The following is a 20,187-nucleotide window of genomic DNA, read 5'->3' on the forward strand; positions in this document are numbered from 1 at the left end:
TTATCCGGATGTGAAAATACTGCCCCCTACCCTAGAGGGGTTAACTTCAGCTGATAGTCAGACTGTTAGAGGCAGTCGGCCCATCTGTGCAGCCGAAGTGGCTTGTGGCCAGTTCCTGATGCCGACAGAAGTGTTGAGGGACTGGTGGTGAACAGCCGGCCGTATAGGTAAAGGTGCCACCTTTCGCACGCCCAGACACAGCCCAGTGCTTCTCGTTCGCCCACATAGTACCGTTGTTCAGTGGGGCTCAGGGCCCTTGAGGCGAAGGCGACGGGCCTCTCAATGCCATTCTGCAGCTGTGAGAGGACAGCTCCTAGTGCTCCAGCTGAGGTGTCACAGGTGACAATGGTGGGGCAGATGGGGTCAAAGTGAGCCAAGACTGGGGCTGGGGTGAGCTGGCTCTTCAGTGAGTTGACCACATCGGAGCAGGCTGCCGTCCAGGGCATGGCTCATCCTTCTTGAGGAGCTGGCGAAGGGGCGCTGTGGTCTGAAAGTAGTGGGGAAGAAACCGGAGGTAGTAGGCTATCATGCCCAAGAATGAGGCACCTGAGAGGCTGAGGTCGGTTCCGGGATGTGGAGGACGGCTTCAATGTTTGACATGAGTGGGGCAATGCCTTTGGCCGACAGGCGGAACCCCACAAACTCGACAGCTGGAGCTGCAAAGGTGCACTTTCCACCATTCAGGGTCAGGTTGTTCCGCAGTAGAGCACTTAATACTCTGTGGAGTCGATGGTGATGGATGTGGAGGTCAGGGCCGTGGACAACGATGTCGTCCAGATAGACTGCCACCCCGGGTATTCCAGCAAGGATGGTGCTCATCGCCTTCTGGAAGCAGCTGGGGGCGGAGCTAAGTCCAAAAGGTATGCGTGTGTATCTGAACACACCAGCATGTGTGACAAAGGCACATTATCACGCAGTGTAAAGGGAATGCGCCGCAGGGCCTGCATGACTGCGGTCACATCTGGGTTCACTAGGGGCCTGTGAGTAAAAACTGTGAGACAGCCCAGTCCATCAGAGTTGGCCAGTTCCAGGAGGTTGGCATCCCGCTTTGCAACGTGAAATGTGAATGATGGCAGATGCTTGGCGCCATAGTGCACTGGGACTTGGAGGGTGCCTGCAATGTCTATCTTGGATCTACCGTACCCACACAGGGCAATGGAGGGCTGTTGGAGTGGTAGGTGACTGAAAAACTTGTAGTAACTGGCAAGGTTGAGCAACAACACCGCAGCGCCAATATCCAGTAGCAAAGGCAAACCCACCTCGCCCAGCTGCACAGTGCATGTCTTGAATGACACATGGTTAGTGGAGATGGATCAGAATTCAGTGTGTTCATGTTGAGAGCGAGATGAAAATAAGGGCCTGTTCTGGGTGGATCTAGTAGCTGGGGCAGAAAGACACACTTTAGCAAAGTGATTGTATTTTAAACAGTTCTTGCATATTTTCCCATGGGCTGGGCAGTTTGAAGCCCTTGAACCGTGAGAGCTAGCCCCACAGTTTCCACAGCTACTTCTGTTTGTTTGTCAGTGTGCCTGCTGCATGGGAAAGCCGGTGTCTGTGTCCATGCAGCTATCCACGTGGGAGGGCATGCTCAGCGTGTGATCTTTGTAGTGCGCCTGCCCTGGCTGAAGCTGCTATGTGAGAATGGCTGGGGGCCGAGTGTATGCTGCAGAGCTGTCTGTTAGCATATTAGAGCATTCCAAAGCCGGTTCAACCTGCAGTGCTATTTTAATAGCTCCATCAAGTTGTAAATTAACCAATTCTAAAATGCATTTCTCCCTTGTCTTTTCACATAACGTTCCCTCTATCAGCTGATCTCGTCCTGAAGTGTCCCACAGTTATAAGAGCTAGCCAAATCTCTCAGATTAGCCATGTAGCTTTGAATGGACTCACCCGGGCATTGGTGTCTTTTCCGTAACCGTCAGCGTAGGAGGAGCACTCGCTCTTTCCCAGCAAAGTGGTTCCGTAGAAGGCTGACTGCAGCGGTGAATGTAGGACCAATCCAAGCACTCTGAAAATCCTCTGTACCGAGGCAGTGATGGAGCAGCGCTGTCCTCCGCTTGTCGGAGATTCTAGAAAAGTCCATAGTTTCGAGATAAGTGTTAAAACTTTCAAGCCAGTTATTCCACGGGGACTGGAGGTTCGCCAGACACGGCGAGGAATGGTGCTGGTGGTAAGCTGAATTCAGCCATCTTCGTCGCCAATGTTATATCTAGCTTAGCTGTCAAAGAAGGCACGTCTGCACAGATTCACATTGTACATCACACTGTCGTTAAATGACATTTGACACTCATTCTGACAACCCATTCATCCGTAAAGCAGCACACTGTCGTAAACCATAACAACGTACAGTACGACCAACAGCACGTCGTACCATACATAACAGTTAATATTGTGGAGTAACTACAATGTTGTTGATCCATCCTCAGTGTTCTCCTATCCAAGCCATTAAACTATGTACCGTAATTTCCGGACTATTGAGCGCACCAGAATATAAGCCGCACCCACTGAATAAAAAAAAAAGCATTATTTTGAACATAAATAAGCCGCACATGTCTATAGGCCGCAGGTGCCTACCGGTACATTGAAACAAATGAACTTTACACAGGCTTTAACAAAACACGGCTTGTAACAAAAATAAATAGGCTTTAACGAAGCACAGCTTGTAACAAAAATAAATAGGCTTTAACGAAACACGGCTTGTAACAAAAAATAAAAAATTTGCAGTAAACAGTAGCCTACCAAGAAAGTCATTGGTCACTATCTTCCTCCTCCTGTGCACTGAAACCACTGAAGTCCTCTCCTTCGGTGTCGGAGTTGAATAGCCTCAGAATTGCTTCATCCGATATTGGATCGTTTTCATTGTTGCTCTCGTCACTGTTTGACCTTAACCCGTTCGGCAATTTCATTGGTCTAATGAAAGCTACTTGCCGGCAAAAAACTGAGCACGTCACAAAATGTGTTTTTTTTGAGAAAAAAAATGTGAAAGCGGGAAAAATCCATATATTAGCCGCGTCATTGTTTAAGCCGCGAGGTTCAAAGCGTGGGAAAAAAGTTGCGGCTTATAGTCCGGAATTTACAGTAACTGTTTTAAAGTCACCATTGGCCTCATGGTGAAATCTCTGAGCGGTTTCCTTCCTCTCTGGCAACTGTGAGGAAGGACGTCTGTATCTTTGTAGTGACTGGGTGTATTTATACACCATCCAAAGTGTTACTAATAACTTCACCATGGTCAAATGGATAAAAATGTTTTACCCATTTACCAATAGGTGCCCTTCTTTGCGAGGCATCAGAAAACCTCCCTGGTCTTTGTGGTTGAATCTGTGTTCGAAATTCACTTCTCGACTTACAGATCATTTTATGTGTGGGGTACAGAGATGAGATAGTCATTCAAAAATCATGTTATACACTATTATTGCACACAGAGTGCAACTTATTATGTGACTTTGTTACTCCTGAAGTTATTTAGCCTTGCCATAACAAAAGGGTTGAATACTTATTGACTCAAGACATTTCAGCTTTTCATTTTTTATTAATTTGTAAAAATCTCAAAAAACATAATTCCACTTTGACATTATGGGGTATTGTGTGTAGACCAGTGACACCAAATCTCAATTTAATCCATTTTAAATTCAGGCTGTAACACAACAACATGTGGAAAATGTCAAGGCGTGTGAATACTTTCTGAAGACGCTGTAAATTTGGAACTCAGACCAGCCAATGAATGGTATTATGGGTATTTTGTCATATTATCATAAAACAAAACGTATAGTCATAAACCTAATGGTATTAAAGAAACTACCCAAATTGTTTAATGGCTGTGGTAGAAAAATATAAAACATTCTGCCTATGCCTTGAGCTTATTAATGAAGTGATCTGTTTATTTGTCATGAAATATATATTTTTGTACAATATGTAGCATCCAATGTGATATGTTTTCTCATTCATGTTGTACAATTACCAATAAACATGTTTTTTGTATTTTTAATCTTTTACTGTAATCGTCTAATTTGTACAGCTGTAAATCCACCCCTCATTACCTTTCAAGTTTTGACAATGCGATACTAAATCCGTATCAAGTCAAGAATGACATAATGCATGATGACAACTGAGAAATGTCACCATAAGCATGTTTCATGCAGACAGAGTACCACAATCCCTTTAGGCTCAGCTGATAGTGTGTGCACCACAACAGTACAGTGATCTGCCACATTTATTTCCTCTACAATTCAGAATAGAACACACTACATTATAGAAGAGAGTAGGCCTAGAATTTGTGACGGTCCCGTCCTGAAACTGGTTTAGTAAATGAATAATCACCTTCACCGTAGATGGCAGCAGATGACCGACCCTATGTGACGAAATGACCTCAAACCAATCCCAAGGGAATAATCATTTTACACTTCCCCTTGATTTGGATATATCTGACGCAGACAGACAACAACACTGTTCTGGAATACGTAATAACACAGGGGGGAATTGTTGGCCTCGGTCTTGCAATTTGCCTGACCTACTAACATCAAACGTTATATCACACAGGGGTCCAGTCGTCCAAGCTGCATCGGGGGTAATATCGGTCCGAGTTGAAGCGGGTTACACATGCTATCTTCACAGTGACATTGGTATGACACCGTTGACCTGCGACCATACAGAGTTACAGAGTCAACGGAATTGTTCTCCGGAAGAAACTGTCAAGACTTGTTTTGGTTCCATCGTGCTCTTTTACGAGTCGACAGGTAACGTTAGCTGGTTAGCAAACCATATTGTATTTGTCAAAACACATTTTGCGTCTTAAACATGTCACATAGTTAGCCAGTTTGAACGGTTTAGTTATCGTTGACCTGCTAACTAACGTTAGCTAACTATGCCTCTCTTCTGGAATGCTCACTTGTTTTTCTGTCGCTAGCCCCGTTTGCTAGCTAGCTAGCTGCCCCACTCCAATCCAAATCTGGCATTGCCAGGCCTACCAGCTCTAGGGGGTGTTCATTTTGTTTAATAAATAGCTAGTTAGCTACGCCAGTTACCTGTTGACAGGTGAACTTAAATGGCTAGCTAACTGTATTGTAAGTAAGGAGTTTAGTTTGTCAGATTTGTTTAACTTTGCTAGGTACTGTAGCTGTGGCCTGTGAAACTAGCAGCTGTCGGAGAGATGATCCATGCTAGCTAATCCTGCTTCATTGTTTTTATTTGCTAGACCTTGACTAAAGTATGTCTTGCCCATGCACATCGGCCGCGAGGATATTCTTGAATTCAGCACAGAGAGGTAAGAACAGATTGCAATCTTGAAAATTTGTAATAACTACAGTTACTTATTGGCATTACATCTTAAACGCTTCTGCTAGCTAGCTAACTTGCTAAACTGCAAATTACAGTGCCTTTGCAAAGTATTCACACCACCATAGTCAATACGTGTTAGAATCACCTTTGACAGCGATTACAGCTGTGTGTCTTTCTGGGTAAGTCTCCAAGAGCTTTGCACACCTGGATTGTGCAATATTTGTCCATTATTCTTAAAAAAATTATTTAAGCTCAGTCAAGTGGGTTGTTGATTATTGCTAGACAGCCATTTTCAAGTCTTGCCATAGATTTTCAAGACAATCTAAGTCTAAACTGTAACTAGGCCACTCAGGAACATTCAATGTTATGTTGGTAAGCAACTCCAGTGTATATTTGGCCTTGTGTTTTAGATTATTGTCCTGCTGAAAGTTGAATTTGTGTCCCAGTGTCTGTTTGCCTGTGCTTAGCTCTATTCCGTTTATTTTTTATCCTAAACAAAACTCCCAAGTCCTTGCCGATGACAAGCATACCCATAACATGATGCAGCTACCACCAGGCTTGAAAATAGGAGGAGTGGATGTGTTGTGTTGGTTTTGCCCCAAACATAATGCTTTGTATTCAGGACATAAAGTTAATTTCTTTGCTACATTTTTTTGCAGTTTTACCTTAGTGCCTTTTTGCAAACAGAATGCATTCTTTCTTTTCACTCTGTCATTTATGTTAGTATTGTGGAGTAACTACAGTGTTATTGTTACATCCTCAGTTATCTCATATCACAGCCTTAAACTCGTACAGATAATTATATGTGTGGGGTATAGAGATGGGGATGTCATTTAAAAATCTTGTTAAACGCTATTATTGCACACAGAGTGGGCCCATGCAACTTATTATGTGACTTGTTAAGCATATTTTTACTCCTGAACTTATTTAGGCTTGCCATAAGAAAGGGGTTGAATACTTATTGACTCAAGACATTTCAGCTTTTCATTTTTTATTAATGTATAAAAATGTCTAAACGTAATTCCACCCTGACATTGTGGGGTATTGAGTGTATATCAGTGACACAAAATATCAATGTAATCGATTTTAAATTCATGCTGTAACAACAATGTGGAAAAAGTTATGGTGTGAAGGCACTGTAGCTAGCTCTACTTCAGTGGATAAGCTAAAGTTATGTGATGTTGACCTCGTGAACCATGCCGTGTTCATGTGATAGTCGGAACTAGGGAACTGAATTCTCCGACTTGGCAACTGGTTAAACGCGGCATGTTGTATAACTACAACCAGTTAGCAAGTTTGAAATGTCAGACTTTCCTAGTTCCGACTAGCACGTGGACGCAGCACAAGTTTTGAGAACAGGTCACCTGTTGCATCCATTTATGATACATGTGGTGTGAGAGAATTTAGTGCAACGTCACAAATGCGGCATTCATGAGGTGGCAGCTAGCTATATTTCCATAATACCAATTGTTGATGTTGACATTGGGCGAGTTTGTTTTTGAAATGTCAAAGTTGATGGATTATAACACCGGCCTAAACATTTGGTTGCGTGGTGTTTCTGTTGTACAGGGCTGTCTGGTTCTCGTGTTCAGCTCTATGCTTTGAGCAGACCTGGTTGGGGTTTTCGTGAAGCTCCTCTACCTCGCATAGTCCGAGTGAGATCCTTCCATGAAAGTGCAGTATGTTTTGCCTCTAAAGATGGAACGACGAAGGATGGTTCCAGCGACGGTGGAAAGGTAAACTTTTTTTTTTCTTCTTTCTTTAAGAATGAATCACACACTGGTGACTAGCTTGGACCCAGATCAGTTTGTGCTGTCTTTCAAATGGCTATGGTCATTGCCAAACATGGCATAACAACGTGGAAGGACAGCATAAACAGATCTGGGAACAAGCTAAGTGATGACAGCCATAATTTAATGACTGAACTGAAATGGAATTAAACCCTAAACCCTGACAAGACACAAGAATAGACTTTCTAATAAATGAAATGTGCCGAATACAAGTGTAGATAGACTTTACCGTGAAATGCGTACTGAAGAGCCTTGTCCCAACAATGCAGAGTTTAAAAGTAAGAAAATGTGCAAAATAAAAAAGGAAATAGGAACACAATAAAATAACAATAACAAGGCAATATACAAGGAGTACCAGTACCGAGTCAATGGCCAGGGGCACGAAGTGATTGAGGTAATATGTACGGGTAAAAATGACTAACCAGTCAGGATAGATAATAAAGAGTAGCAGCAGCGTGTGTGAAGAGTGTCAGTGTAGTGTATGGGTGTGTCGGAGAGTCAGTGTGTCGGTGTGTCAGAGAGTCAGTGTGGAGTGTGCATAGTCAGTGTAATACATGCTATAACCCCAGTGGTTTCAATAAGTGATAGCTACTGTACATAGAAACAAGCTTCCTCTGTGTCTACATTATGTTTTTCTGCTGTGTTGCGTTCATGATACAATCTCTCTCTCTTTCTTTTGTGTCCATCATATGCAGAAGAGCATCAGTGAAGGAAAGAGATTGTCGGGCTCTTCTGGTGGATCAGGGAAGGGGGGTAACCAACTGCACTGTCCCAAATGTGGAGACCCGTGTACACATGTGGAGACCTTTGTATGTGAGGACCTTAAAGATACTCCATTCACATAGGCTGTGTTTTCTAAAGACTCCAGTTGCAGAAAAAGCAGCCGTATAAATGATTGACTTGTCCACACAGTCACTACTGTTTTTATTAAATCAGAAACCGATAAACATTTCAATATTCTAACTTTAGTTTGTTTCTCTTCAGCGTCAACACGTTTTGTAAAGTGTGAGAAATGCCATCACTTCTTCGTGGTGCTCTCTGAGACGGACTCTAAGAAGGGTCTGAATAAAGAAGCAGAGTCGCCCGCTGAGGCTGTCAAAATGGCCTTCGCCCAGAAACCTCCCCCGCCACCCAAAAAGGTACGAGCACAGAAACCTCCCCCGCCGCCCAGAAACCTCCCCCGCCACCCAAAAAGGTACAAGCACAGAAACGTCCCACGCCACCCAGAAGCCTCCCACGCCACCCAGAAACCACCCCCGCCACCCAGAAACCTCCCTGCCACCCAGAAACCTCCCCGCCGCACAGAAACCTCCCCGCCACCCAAAAAGGTACGAGCACAGAAACCTCCCCCGCCACCCAAAAACCTCCCACGCCACCCAAAAAAGTACAAACACAGAAACCTCCCCCGCCGCACAGAAACCTCCCCCGCCGCACAGAAACCTCCCCCACCGCGCAGAAACCTCCCCCACCACCCAAAAAGGTAGGAGCACCAACGACGACAAACAACAACTGGTTCTAGTTTCTATGATGTAATGATTATCTTTAAACAGGAATTACTATGGTAATGCTGCAGGTATACCTGGTGTTATCATTAAGCAATAAGGCCCGAGGAGGTGTGGTATATGGCCAATATACCACGGCTAAGGGCTGTTCTTAGGCACGACTACGCAACGTGGAGGACATTGGCCATATACCACAAACCCCTAAGGTGTCTTGTTTAGAGGTTGACCGATTATGATTTTTCAACACCGATGCCGATTATTGGAGGGCCGAAAAAAGCCGCTACCGATTAATCGGCCGATTTTCTTGCCTTTATTTATTGTAATAATTACAATTACAAGAATACTGAATGAACACTTATTTTAACTTAATATAATACATAAATACTATCAATTTAGCCTCAAATAATGAAACATGTTCAATTTGGTTTAAATAATGCAAAAACAAAGTGTTGGAGAAAAAAAAGCTAACGTTTAAGTTCCTTGCTCAGAACATGAGAATATATGAAAGCTGGTGGTTCCTTTTAACATGAGTCTTCAATATTCCCAGGTAAGAAGTTTTAGGTTGTAGTTATAGGAATTATAGGACTATTTCTCTCTATACGATTTGTTTTTCATATACCTTTGACTATTGGATGTTCTTATAGGCACTTTAGTATTGCCAGTGTAACAGTATAGCTTCCGTCCCTCTTCTCGCTCCTACCTGGGCTCAAACCAGGAACACATTGGCAGGGGCTGCAGGGTAGCCTAGTGGTTAGAGCGAAAGGTTGCAAGTTCGAATCCCCGAGCTGACAAGGTACAAATCTGTCGTTCTGCCCCTGAACAAGGCAGTTAACCCGGTGTTCGTAGGCCGTCATTGAAAATAAGAATTTGTTCTTAATTAACTGACTTGCCTGGTTAAATAAAGGTAAAATAGAATAAAAATAAATAAAAAACATCGACAACAGCCACCCTCGAAGCAGCGTTACCCATGCAGAGCAAGGGGAACAACTACTCCAAGTCTCAGAGCGAGTGACGATTGAATCACTATTAGCGCACACCCGGCTAACTAGCTAGCCATTTCACATCGGTTACACCAGCCTAATCTTGGGAGTTGATAGGCTTGAAGTCATAAACAGCGCAATGCTTGAAGAATTGCGAAGGGCTGCTGGCAAAACGCACGAAAGTGCTGTTTCAATGAATGCTTACGAGCCTGCTGGTGCCTACCACCGCTCAGTCAGACTGCTCTATCAAATATCAAATCATAGACTTAATTATAATATAATAAACACACAGAAATACGAGCCTTAGGTCATTTATCTGGTCGAATCCGGAAACTATCATCTCAAACAAAACTTTTATTTTTTCAGTGAAATACGGAACCGTTCCGTCTAAATATTCCTGTTACATTGCACAACCTTCAATGTTATGTCATAATTACGTAAAATTCAGGCAAATTAGTTCACAACGAGCCAGGCAGCCCAAAATGTTGCATATACCCTGACTTTGCGTGCAATGAACGCAAGAGAACTGAGACAATTTCACCTGGTTAATATTGCCTGCTAACCTGGATTTCTTTTAGCTAAATATGCAGGTTTAAAAATATATACTTCTGTGTATTGATTTTAAGAAAGGCATTGATGTTTATGGTTAGGTACAGTCGTGCAACGATTGTGCTTTTTTCACAAATGCGCTTTTGTTAAATCATCCCCCGTTTGGCTAAGTTGGCTGTCTTTGTTAGGAAGAAATAGTATTCACACAGTTCGCAACGAGCCAGGCAGCCCAAACTGTTGCATATACCCTGACTCTGTTGCAGAGGTGACACATTTTCCTTAGTTAAAAGAAATTCATGTTAGCAGGCAATATTAACTAAATATGCAGGTTTAAAAATATATACTTGTGTATTGATTTTAAGAAAGACATTGATGTTTATGGATAGGTACACGTTGGAGCAACGACAGTCCTTTTTCGCGAATGCGCACCGCATCGATTATATGCAACGCAGGACAGGCTAGATAACTACACATGGTTGATGATATTACTAGTTTAACTAGTGATTATGATTGATTGATTGTTTTTTTTATAAGGTTTAATGCTAGCTAGCAACTTACCTTGGCTTCTTACTGCATTCGCGTAACAGGCAGGCTCCTCGTGGAGTGCAATGTAAAGCAGGTGGTTAGAGCGTTGGACTAGTTAAACGTAAGGTTGCAAGATTGAATCCCCAAGCTGACAAGGTCAAAATCTGTCGTTCTTCCCCTGAACAAGGCAGTTAACCCACCGTTCCTAGGCCGTCATTGAAAATAAGAATGTGTTCTTAACTGACTTGCCTAGTTAAAAAATATTATATATAAAAATAAAAAAAGAATCGGCAAATCGGTGACCAAAAATAGCGATTACCGATTGTTATGAAAACTTGAAATCGGCCCTAATTAATCGGCCATTCCGATTAATCAGTCGACCTCTAGTCTTATTGCTATTATAAACTGGTTACCAACATAATTAGAGCAGTTCAAATAAATGTTTTGTCATACCCGTGGTATACGGTCTGATATACCACAGCTGCCAGCCAATCAGCATTCAGGGCTCGAACCACCCAGTTTCTAATGCATTATGATACAGTTAATGTATTGTTAGACTTGTCATGAAGAGCAAGTATAACCACGTAATATTGTCTTATAGTCGATGAACCTGCCTTTCAGATCTATGCCTACCTGGACAAGTACGTAGTGGGTCAGTCCTATGCTAAGAAGGTGCTGGCGGTAGCTGTGTATAATCACTACAAGAGAATCTACAACAACATCCCTGCTGGGAGCAGACAGGTGGAGGTGGAGAAACAGGCCTCGCTCACTCCACGAGGTCAGTAGTACAGTCTACTGTTAGTTAGAAACAGGCCTCGTTCACACCACGAGGTCAGTACAGTTACAGTCTACTGCTAGTTAGAAACAGGCCTCGTTCACACCACGAGGTCAGTACAGTTACAGTCTACTGTTAGTTAGAAACAGGCCTCGTTCACACCGCGAGGTCAGTACAGTTACAGTCTACTGTTGGTTAGAAACAGGCCTCGTTCACACCGCGAGGTCAGTAGTTCAGTCTACTGTTAGTTAGAAACAGGCCTCGTTCACACCATGAGGTCAGTACAGTTACAGTCTACTGCTAGTTAGAAACAGGCCTCGTTCACACCACGAGGTCAGTACAGTTACAGTCTACTGCTAGTTAGAAACAGGCCTCGTTCACACCACGAGGTCAGTACAGTTACAGTCTACTGTTAGTTAGAAACAGGCCTCGTTCACACCGCGAGGTCAGTACAGTTACAGTCTACTGTTGGTTAGAAACAGGCCTCGTTCACACCGCGAGGTCAGTAGTTCAGTCTACTGTTAGTTAGAAACAGGCCTCGTTCACACCACGAGGTCAGTACAGTTACAGTCTACTGCTGGTTAGAAACAGGCCTCGTTCACACCACGAGGTCAGTACAGTTACAGTCTACTGTTAGTTAGAAACAGGCCTCGTTCACACCACGAGGTCAGTAGTACAGTCTACTGTTAGTTAGAAACAGGCCTCGTTCACACCATGAGGTCAGTAGTACAGTCTACTGTTAGTTAGAAACAGGCCTCGTTCACACCACGAGGTCAGTACAGTTACAGTCTACTGCTTGTTAGAAACAGGCCTCGTTCACACCGCGAGGTCAGTAGTTCAGTCTACTATTGGTTAGAAACAGGCCTCGTTCACACCATGAGGTCAGTAGTACAGTCTACTGCTAGTTAGAAACAGGCCTCGTTCACACCACAAGGTCAGTACAGTTACAGTCTACTGCTAGTTAGAAACAGGCCTCGTTCACACCGCGAGGTCAGTACAGTTACAGTCTACTGCTAGTTAGAAACAGGCCTCGTTCACACCACGAGGTCAGTACAGTTACAGTCTACTGCTAGTTAGAAACAGGCCTCGTTCACACCATGAGGTCAGTACAGTTACAGTCTACTGTTGGTTAGAAACATGCCTCGTTCACACCACGAGGTCAGTACAGTTACAGTCTACTGCTAGTTAGAGACAGGCCTCGTTCACACCGTGAGGTCAGTAGTACAGTCTACTGTTGGTTCGAAACAGGCCTCGTTCACACCACGAGGTCAGTACAGTTACAGTCTACTGCTAGTTTGAAACAGGCCTCGTTCACACCTTGAGGTCAGTACAGTTACAGTCTACTGCTAGTTAGAAACAGGCCTCGTTCACACCACGAGGTCAGTACAGTTAGTCTACTGCTAGTTAGAAACAGGCCTCGTTCACACCGCGAGGTCAGTACAGTTAGTCTACTGCTAGTTAGAAACAGGCCTCGTTCACACCACGAGGTCAGTACAGTTACAGTCTACTGTTGGTTAGAAACAGGCCTCGTTCACACCACGAGGTCAGTACAGTTACAGTCTACTGCTAGTTAGAAACAGGCCTCGTTCACACCAAGAGGTCAGTACAGTTACAGTCTACTGCTAGTTTGAAACAGGCCTCGTTCACACCACGAGGTCAGTAGTTCAGTCTACTGTTGGTTAGAAACAGGCCACGTTCACACCACGAGGTCAGTACAGTTACAGTCTACTGTTGGTTAGAAACAGGCCTCGTTCACACCATGAGGTCAGTACAGTTACAGTCTACTGTTAGTTAGAAACAGGCCTCGTTCACACCACAAGGTCAGTACAGTTACAGTCTACTGTTAGTTAGAAACAGGCCTCGTTCACACCACAAGGTCAGTACAGTTACAGTCTACTGCTAGTTAGAAACAGGCCTCGTTCACACCATGAGGTCAGTACAGTTACAGTCTACTGCTAGTTAGAAACCGTCCTCGTTCACACCACGAGGTCAGTACAGTTACAGTCTACTGTTAGTTAGAAACAGGCCTCGTTCACACCACAAGGTCAGTACAGTTACAGTCTACTGCTAGTTAGAAACCGTCCTCGTTCACACCATGAGGTCAGTACAGTTACAGTCTACTGCTAGTTAGAAACAGGCCTCGTTCACACCATGAGGTCAGTACAGTTACAGTCTACTGTTAGTTAGAAACAGGCCTCGTTCACACCACGAGGTCAGTACAGTTACAGTCTACTGTTAGTTAGAAACAGGCCACGTTCACACCATGAGGTCAGTACAGTTACAGTCTACTGTTAGTTAGAAACAGGCCTCGTTCACACCACGAGGTCAGTAGTTCAGTCTACTGTTAGTTAGAAACAGGCCTCGTTCACACCGCGAGGTCAGTACAGTTACAGTCTACTGCTAGTTAGAAACAGGCCTCGTTCACACCACGAGGTCAGTAGTACAGTCTACTGTTAGTTAGAAACAGGCCTCGTTCACACCATGAGGTCAGTACAGTTACAGTCTACTGCTAGTTAGAATCAGGCCTCGTTCACACCACGAGGTCAGTACAGTTACAGTCTACTGTTAGTTAGAAACAGGCCTCGTTCACACCACGAGGTCAGTACAGTTACAGTCTACTGCTAGTTAGAATCAGGCCTCGTTCACACCAAGAGGTCAGTACAGTTACAGTCTACTGCTTGTTAGAAACAGGCCTCGTTCACACCACGAGGTCAGTACAGTTACAGTCTACTGCTAGTTAGAAACAGGCCTCGTTCACACCACGAGGTCAGTACAGTTACAGTGTACTGCTAGTTAGAAACAGGCCTCGTTCACACCACGAGGTCAGTACAGTTACAGTGTACTGCTAGTTAGAAACAGGCCTCGTTCACACCAAGAGGTCAGTACAGTTACAGTCTACTGCTAGTTAGAAACAGGCCTCGTTCACACCACGAGGTCAGTAGTTCAGTCTACTGTTGGTTAGAAACAGGCCACGTTCACACCACGAGGTCAGTACAGTTAGTCTACTGTTGGTTAGAAACAGGCCTCGTTCACACCATGAGGTCAGTAGTACAGTCTACTGTTAGTTAGAAACAGGCCTCGTTCACACCGCGAGGTCAGTACAGTTACAGTCTACTGCTAGTTAGAAACAGGCCTCGTTCACACCACGAGGTCAGTAGTACAGTCTACTGTTAGTTAGAAACAGGCCTCGTTCACACCATGAGGTCAGTACAGTTACAGTCTACTGTTAGTTAGAAACAGGCCTCGTTCACACCACGAGGTCAGTACAGTTACAGTCTACTGTTAGTTAGAAACATGCCTCGTTCACACCACGAGGTCAGGAGTACAGTCTACTGTTAGTTAGAAACAGGCCTCGTTCACACCGTGAGGTCAGTACAGTTACAGTCTACTGCTAGTTAGAATCAGGCCTCGTTCACACCACGAGGTCAGTACAGTTACAGTCTACTGCTAGTTAGAAACAGGCCTCGCTCACACCACGAGGTCAGTAGTTGTCTACTGTTGGTTAGAAACAGACCTCGTTCACACCACGAGGTCAGTACAGTTACAGTCTACTGCTAGTTAGAAACATGCCTCGTTCACACCACGAGGTCAGTACAGTTACAGTCTACTGTTGGTTAGAAACAGGCCTCGTTCACACCACGAGGTCAGTACAGTTACAGTCTACTGCTAGTTAGAAACAGGCCTCGTTCACACCATGAGGTCAGTAGTACAGTCTACTGTTAGTTAGAAACAGGCCTCGTTCACACCACGAGGTCAGTAGTTCAGTCTACTGTTGGTTAGAAACAGGCCTCGTTCACACCACGAGGTCAGTAGTTCAGTCTACTATTGGTTAGAAACAGGCCTCGTTCACACCATGAGGTCAGTAGTACAGTCTACTGTTGGTTAGAAACAGGCCTCGTTCACACCATGAGGTCAGTACAGTTACAGTCTACTGTTAGTTAGAAACAGGCCTCGTTCACACCACGAGGTCAGTACAGTTACAGTCTACTGCTAGTTAGAAACAGGCCTCGTTCACACCGCGAGGTCAGTACAGTTACAGTCTACTGTTAGTTAGAAACAGGCCTCGTTCACACCACGAGGTCAGTACAGTTACAGTCTACTGTTAGTTAGAAACAGGCCTCGTTCACACCACGAGGTCAGTACAGTTACAGTCTACTGCTAGTTAGAAACAGGCCTCGTTCACACCATGAGGTCAGTACAGTTACAGTCTACTGCTAGTTAGAAACAGGCCTCGTTCACACCGCGAGGTCAGTACAGTTACAGTCTACTGTTAATTAGAAACAGGCCTCGTTCACACCGCGAGGTCAGTAGTACAGTCTACTGTTAGTTAGAAACAGGCCTCGTTCACACCATGAGGTCAGTAGTACAGTCTACTGTTAGTTAGAAACAGGCCTCGTTCACACCACGAGGTCAGTACAGTTACAGTCTACTGCTAGTTAGAAACAGGCCTCGTTCACACCACGAGGTCAGTACAGTTACAGTCTACTGCTAGTTAGAAACAGGCCTCGTTCACACCACGAGGTCAGTACAGTTACAGTCTACTGTTGGTTCGAAACAGGCCTCGTTCACACCACGAGGTCAGTACAGTTACAGTCTACTGCTAGTTAGAAACAGGCCTCGTTCACACCAAGAGGTCAGTACAGTTACAGTCTACTGCTAGTTTGAAACAGGCCTCGTTCACACCACGAGGTCAGTAGTTCAGTCTACTGTTGGTTAGAAACAGGCCACGTTCACACCACGAGGTCAGTACAGTTACAGTCTACTGCTAGTTTGAAACAGGCCTCGTTCACACCACGAGGTCAGTAGTTCAGTCTACTGTTAGTTAGAAACAGGCCTCGTTCACACCACAAGGTCAGTACAGTTACAGTCTACTGCTAGTTAGAAACAGGCCTCGTTCACACCATGAGGTCAGTAGTACAGTCTACTGTTAGTTAGAAACAGGTCTCGTTCACACCGCTAGGTCAGTACAGTTACAGTCTACTGCTAGTTAGAAACAGGCCTCGTTCACACCACGAGGTCAGTAGTACAGTCTACTGTTAGTTAGAAACAGGCCTCGTTCACACCATGAGGTCAGTACAGTTACAGTCTACTGTTAGTTAGAAACAGGCCTCGTTCACACCATGAGGTCAGTACAGTTACAGTCTACTGCTAGTTAGAAACAGGCCTCGTTCACACCACGAGGTCAGTACAGTTACAGTCTACTGTTAGTTAGAAACAGGCCTCGTTCACACCACGAGGTCAGTACAGTTACAGTCTACTGCTAGTTAGAATCAGGCCTCGTTCACACCACGAGGTCAGTACAGTTACAGTCTACTGTTAGTTAGAAACAGGCCTCGTTCACACCACGAGGTCAGTACAGTTACAGTCTACTGCTTGTTAGAAACAGGCCTCGTTCACACCGCGAGGTCAGTAGTTCAGTCTACTGTTAGTTAGAAACAGGCCTCGTTCACACCGCGAGGTCAGTAGTACAGTCTACTGTTAGTTAGAAACAGGCCTCGTTCACACCATGAGGTCAGTACAGTTACAGTCTACTGTTAGTTCGAAACAGGCCTCGTTCACACCACGAGGTCAGTAGTACAGTCTACTGTTAGTTAGAAACAGGCCTCGTTCACACCATGAGGTCAGTAGTACAGTCTACTGTTAGTTAGAAACAGGCCTCGTTCACACCACGAGGTCAGTACAGTTACAGTCTACTGCTAGTTAGAATCAGGCCTCGTTCACACCACGAGGTCAGTACAGTTACAGTCTACTGTTAGTTAGAAACAGGCCTCGTTCACACCGTGAGGTCAGTACAGTTGCAGTCTACTGTTGGTTAGAAACAGGCCTCGTTCACACCACGAGGTCAGTACAGTTACAGTCTACTGCTAGTTAGAAACAGGCCTCGTTCACACCTTGAGGTCAGTACAGTTACAGTCTACTGCTAGTTAGAAACAGGCCTCGTTCACACCACGAGGTCAGTACAGTTGCAGTCTACTGCTAGTTAGAAACAGGCCACGTTCACACCACGAAGTCAGTACAGTTACAGTCTACTGCTAGTTAGAAACAGGCCTCGTTCACACCAAGAGGTCAGTACAGTTACAGTCTACTGCTAGTTAGAAACAGGCCTCGTTCACACCACGAGGTCAGTAGTTCAGTCTACTGTTGGTTAGAAACAGGCCACGTTCACACTACGAGGTCAGTACAGTTAGTCTACTGTTGGTTAGAAACAGGCCTCGTTCACACCATGAGGTCAGTACAGTTACAGTCTACTGTTAGTTAGAAACAGGCCTCGTTCACACCACAAGGTCAGTACAGTTACAGTCTACTGCTAGTTAGAAACAGGCCTCGTTCACACCATGAGGTCAGTAGTACAGTCTACTGTTAGTTAGAAACAGGCCTCGTTCACACCGCGAGGTCAGTGCAGTTACAGTCTACTGCTAGTTAGAAACAGGCCTCGTTCACACCACGAGGTCAGTAGTTCAGTCTACTGTTGGTTAGAAACAGGCCTCGTTCACACCACGAGGTCAGTACAGTTACAGTCTACTGCTAGTTAGAAACATGCCTCGTTCACACCACGAGGTCAGTACAGTTACAGTCTACTGTTGGTTAGAAACAGGCCTCGTTCACACCACGAGGTCAGTAGTTCAGTCTACTGTTGGTTAGAAACAGGCCTTGTTCACACCGCGAGGTCAGTACAGTTCAGTCTACTGTTAGTTAGAAACAGGCCTCGTTCACACCAAGAGGTCAGTACAGTTACAGTCTACTGTTGGTTAGAAACAGGCCTCGTTCACACCATGAGGTCAGTAGTACAGTCTACTGTTGGTTAGAAACAGGCCTCGTTCACACCATGAGGTCAGTACAGTTACAGTCTACTGTTAGTTAGAAACAGGCCTCGTTCACACCACGAGGTCAGTACAGTTACAGTCTACTGCTAGTTAGAAACAGGCCTCGTTCACACCATGAGGTCAGTACAGTTACAGTCTACTGCTAGTTAGAAACAGGCCTCGTTCACACCGCGAGGTCAGTACAGTTACAGTCTACTGCTAGTTAGAAACAGGCCTTGTTCACACCACGAGGTCAGTACAGTTACAGTCTACTGTTAGTTAGAAACAGGCCTCGTTCACACCACGAGGTCAGTACAGTTACAGTCTACTGCTGGTTAGAAACAGGCCTCGTTCACACCACGAGGTCAGTACAGTTACAGTCTACTGTTAGTTAGAAACAGGCCTCGTTCACACCACGAGGTCAGTACAGTTACAGTCTACTGTTAGTTAGAAACAGGCCTCGTTCACACCACGAGGTCAGTACAGTTACAGTCTACTGTTAGTTAGAAACAGGCCTCGTTCACACCATGAGGTCAGTAGTACAGTCTACTGTTAGTTAGAAACAGGCCTCGTTCACACCACGAGGTCAGTACAGTTAGTCTACTGCTAGTTAGAATCAGGCCTCGTTCACACCACGAGGTCAGTACAGTTACAGTCTACTGTTAGTTAGAAACAGGCCTCGTTCACACCACGAGGTCAGTACAGTTACAGTCTACTGCTAGTTAGAATCAGGCCTCGTTCACACCACGAGGTCAGTACAGTTACAGTCTACTGTTAGTTAGAAACAGGCCTCGTTCACACCACGAGGTCAGTACAGTTACAGTCTACTGCTTGTTAGAAACAGGCCTCGTTCACACCGCGAGGTCAGTAGTTCAGTCTACTGTTAGTTAGAAACAGGCCTCGTTCACACCGCGAGGTCAGTAGTACAGTCTACTGTTAGTTAGAAACAGGCCTCGTTCACACCATGAGGTCAGTACAGTTACAGTCTACTGTTAGTTCGAAACAGGCCTCGTTCACACCACGAGGTCAGTAGTACAGTCTACTGTTAGTTAGAAACAGGCCTCGTTCACACCATGAGGTCAGTACAGTTACAGTCTACTGTTAGTTAGAAACAGGCCTCGTTCACACCATGAGGTCAGTAGTACAGTCTACTGTTAGTTAGAAACAGGCCTCGTTCACACCACGAGGTCAGTACAGTTACAGTCTACTGCTAGTTAGAATCAGGCCTCGTTCACACCACGAGGTCAGTACAGTTACAGTCTACTGTTAGTTAGAAACAGGCCTCGTTCACACCGTGAGGTCAGTACAGTTGCAGTCTACTGTTGGTTAGAAACAGGCCTCGTTCACACCACGAGGTCAGTACAGTTACAGTCTACTGCTAGTTAGAAACAGGCCTCGTTCACACCACGAGGTCAGTAGTACAGTCTACTGTTAGTTAGAAACAGGCCTCGTTCACACCACGAGGTCAGTACAGTTACAGTCTACTGTTAGTTAGAAACAGGCCTTGTTCACACCACGAGGTCAGTAGTACAGTCTACTGCTAGTTAGAAACAGGCCTCGTTCACACCACGAGGTCAGTACAGTTACAGTCTACTGTTGGTTAGAAACAGGCCTCGTTCACACCATGAGGTCAGTAGTACAGTCTACTGCTAGTTAGAAACAGGCCTCGTTCACACCACGAGGTCAGTACAGTTACAGTCTACTATTGGTTAGAAACAGGCCTTTTTCACACCACGAGGTCAGTACAGTTACAGTCTACTGTTGGTTAGAAACAGGCCTCGTTCACACCACGAGGTCAGTACAGTTACAGTCTACTGTTAGTTAGAAACAGGCCTCGTTCACACCGCGAGGTCAGTAGTTAGTCTACTATTGGTTAGAAACAGGCCTCGTTCACATCATGAGGTCAGTAGTACAGTCTACTGTTAGTTAGATACAGGCCTCGTTCACACCATGAGGTCAGTACAGTTACAGTCTACTGCTAGTTAGAAA

General features: G+C 44.9%; 1 protein-coding gene across 2 annotated transcripts in view; it reads left to right on the forward strand.

The window, feature by feature from the left end:
• Positions 1–4,365: 4,365 nt before the first annotated feature.
• LOC106584747 (ATP-dependent Clp protease ATP-binding subunit clpX-like, mitochondrial) overlaps positions 4,366–20,187 on the forward strand; it is a 77,012-nt gene continuing 61,190 nt past the window's right edge. Inside the window, exons 1-6 of one of the 2 annotated variants that reach the window (XM_014170287.2) lie at positions 4,366–4,746; positions 5,192–5,260; positions 6,844–7,010; positions 7,760–7,877; positions 8,049–8,203; positions 11,242–11,398. In XM_014170287.2, the coding sequence (XP_014025762.1) occupies positions 5,206–5,260; positions 6,844–7,010; positions 7,760–7,877; positions 8,049–8,203; positions 11,242–11,398 (652 nt within the window). In that variant the 5' untranslated portion in view covers positions 4,366–4,746; positions 5,192–5,205. The remainder of the gene's footprint in view (positions 4,747–5,191; positions 5,261–6,843; positions 7,011–7,759; positions 7,878–8,048; positions 8,204–11,241; positions 11,399–20,187) is intronic. The other variant, XM_014170288.2, reaches the window with a different exon arrangement.

This window comes from Salmo salar, chromosome ssa23 (assembly GCF_905237065.1).
Source record: "Salmo salar chromosome ssa23, Ssal_v3.1, whole genome shotgun sequence".
Taxonomy (NCBI): domain Eukaryota; kingdom Metazoa; phylum Chordata; class Actinopteri; order Salmoniformes; family Salmonidae; genus Salmo; species Salmo salar.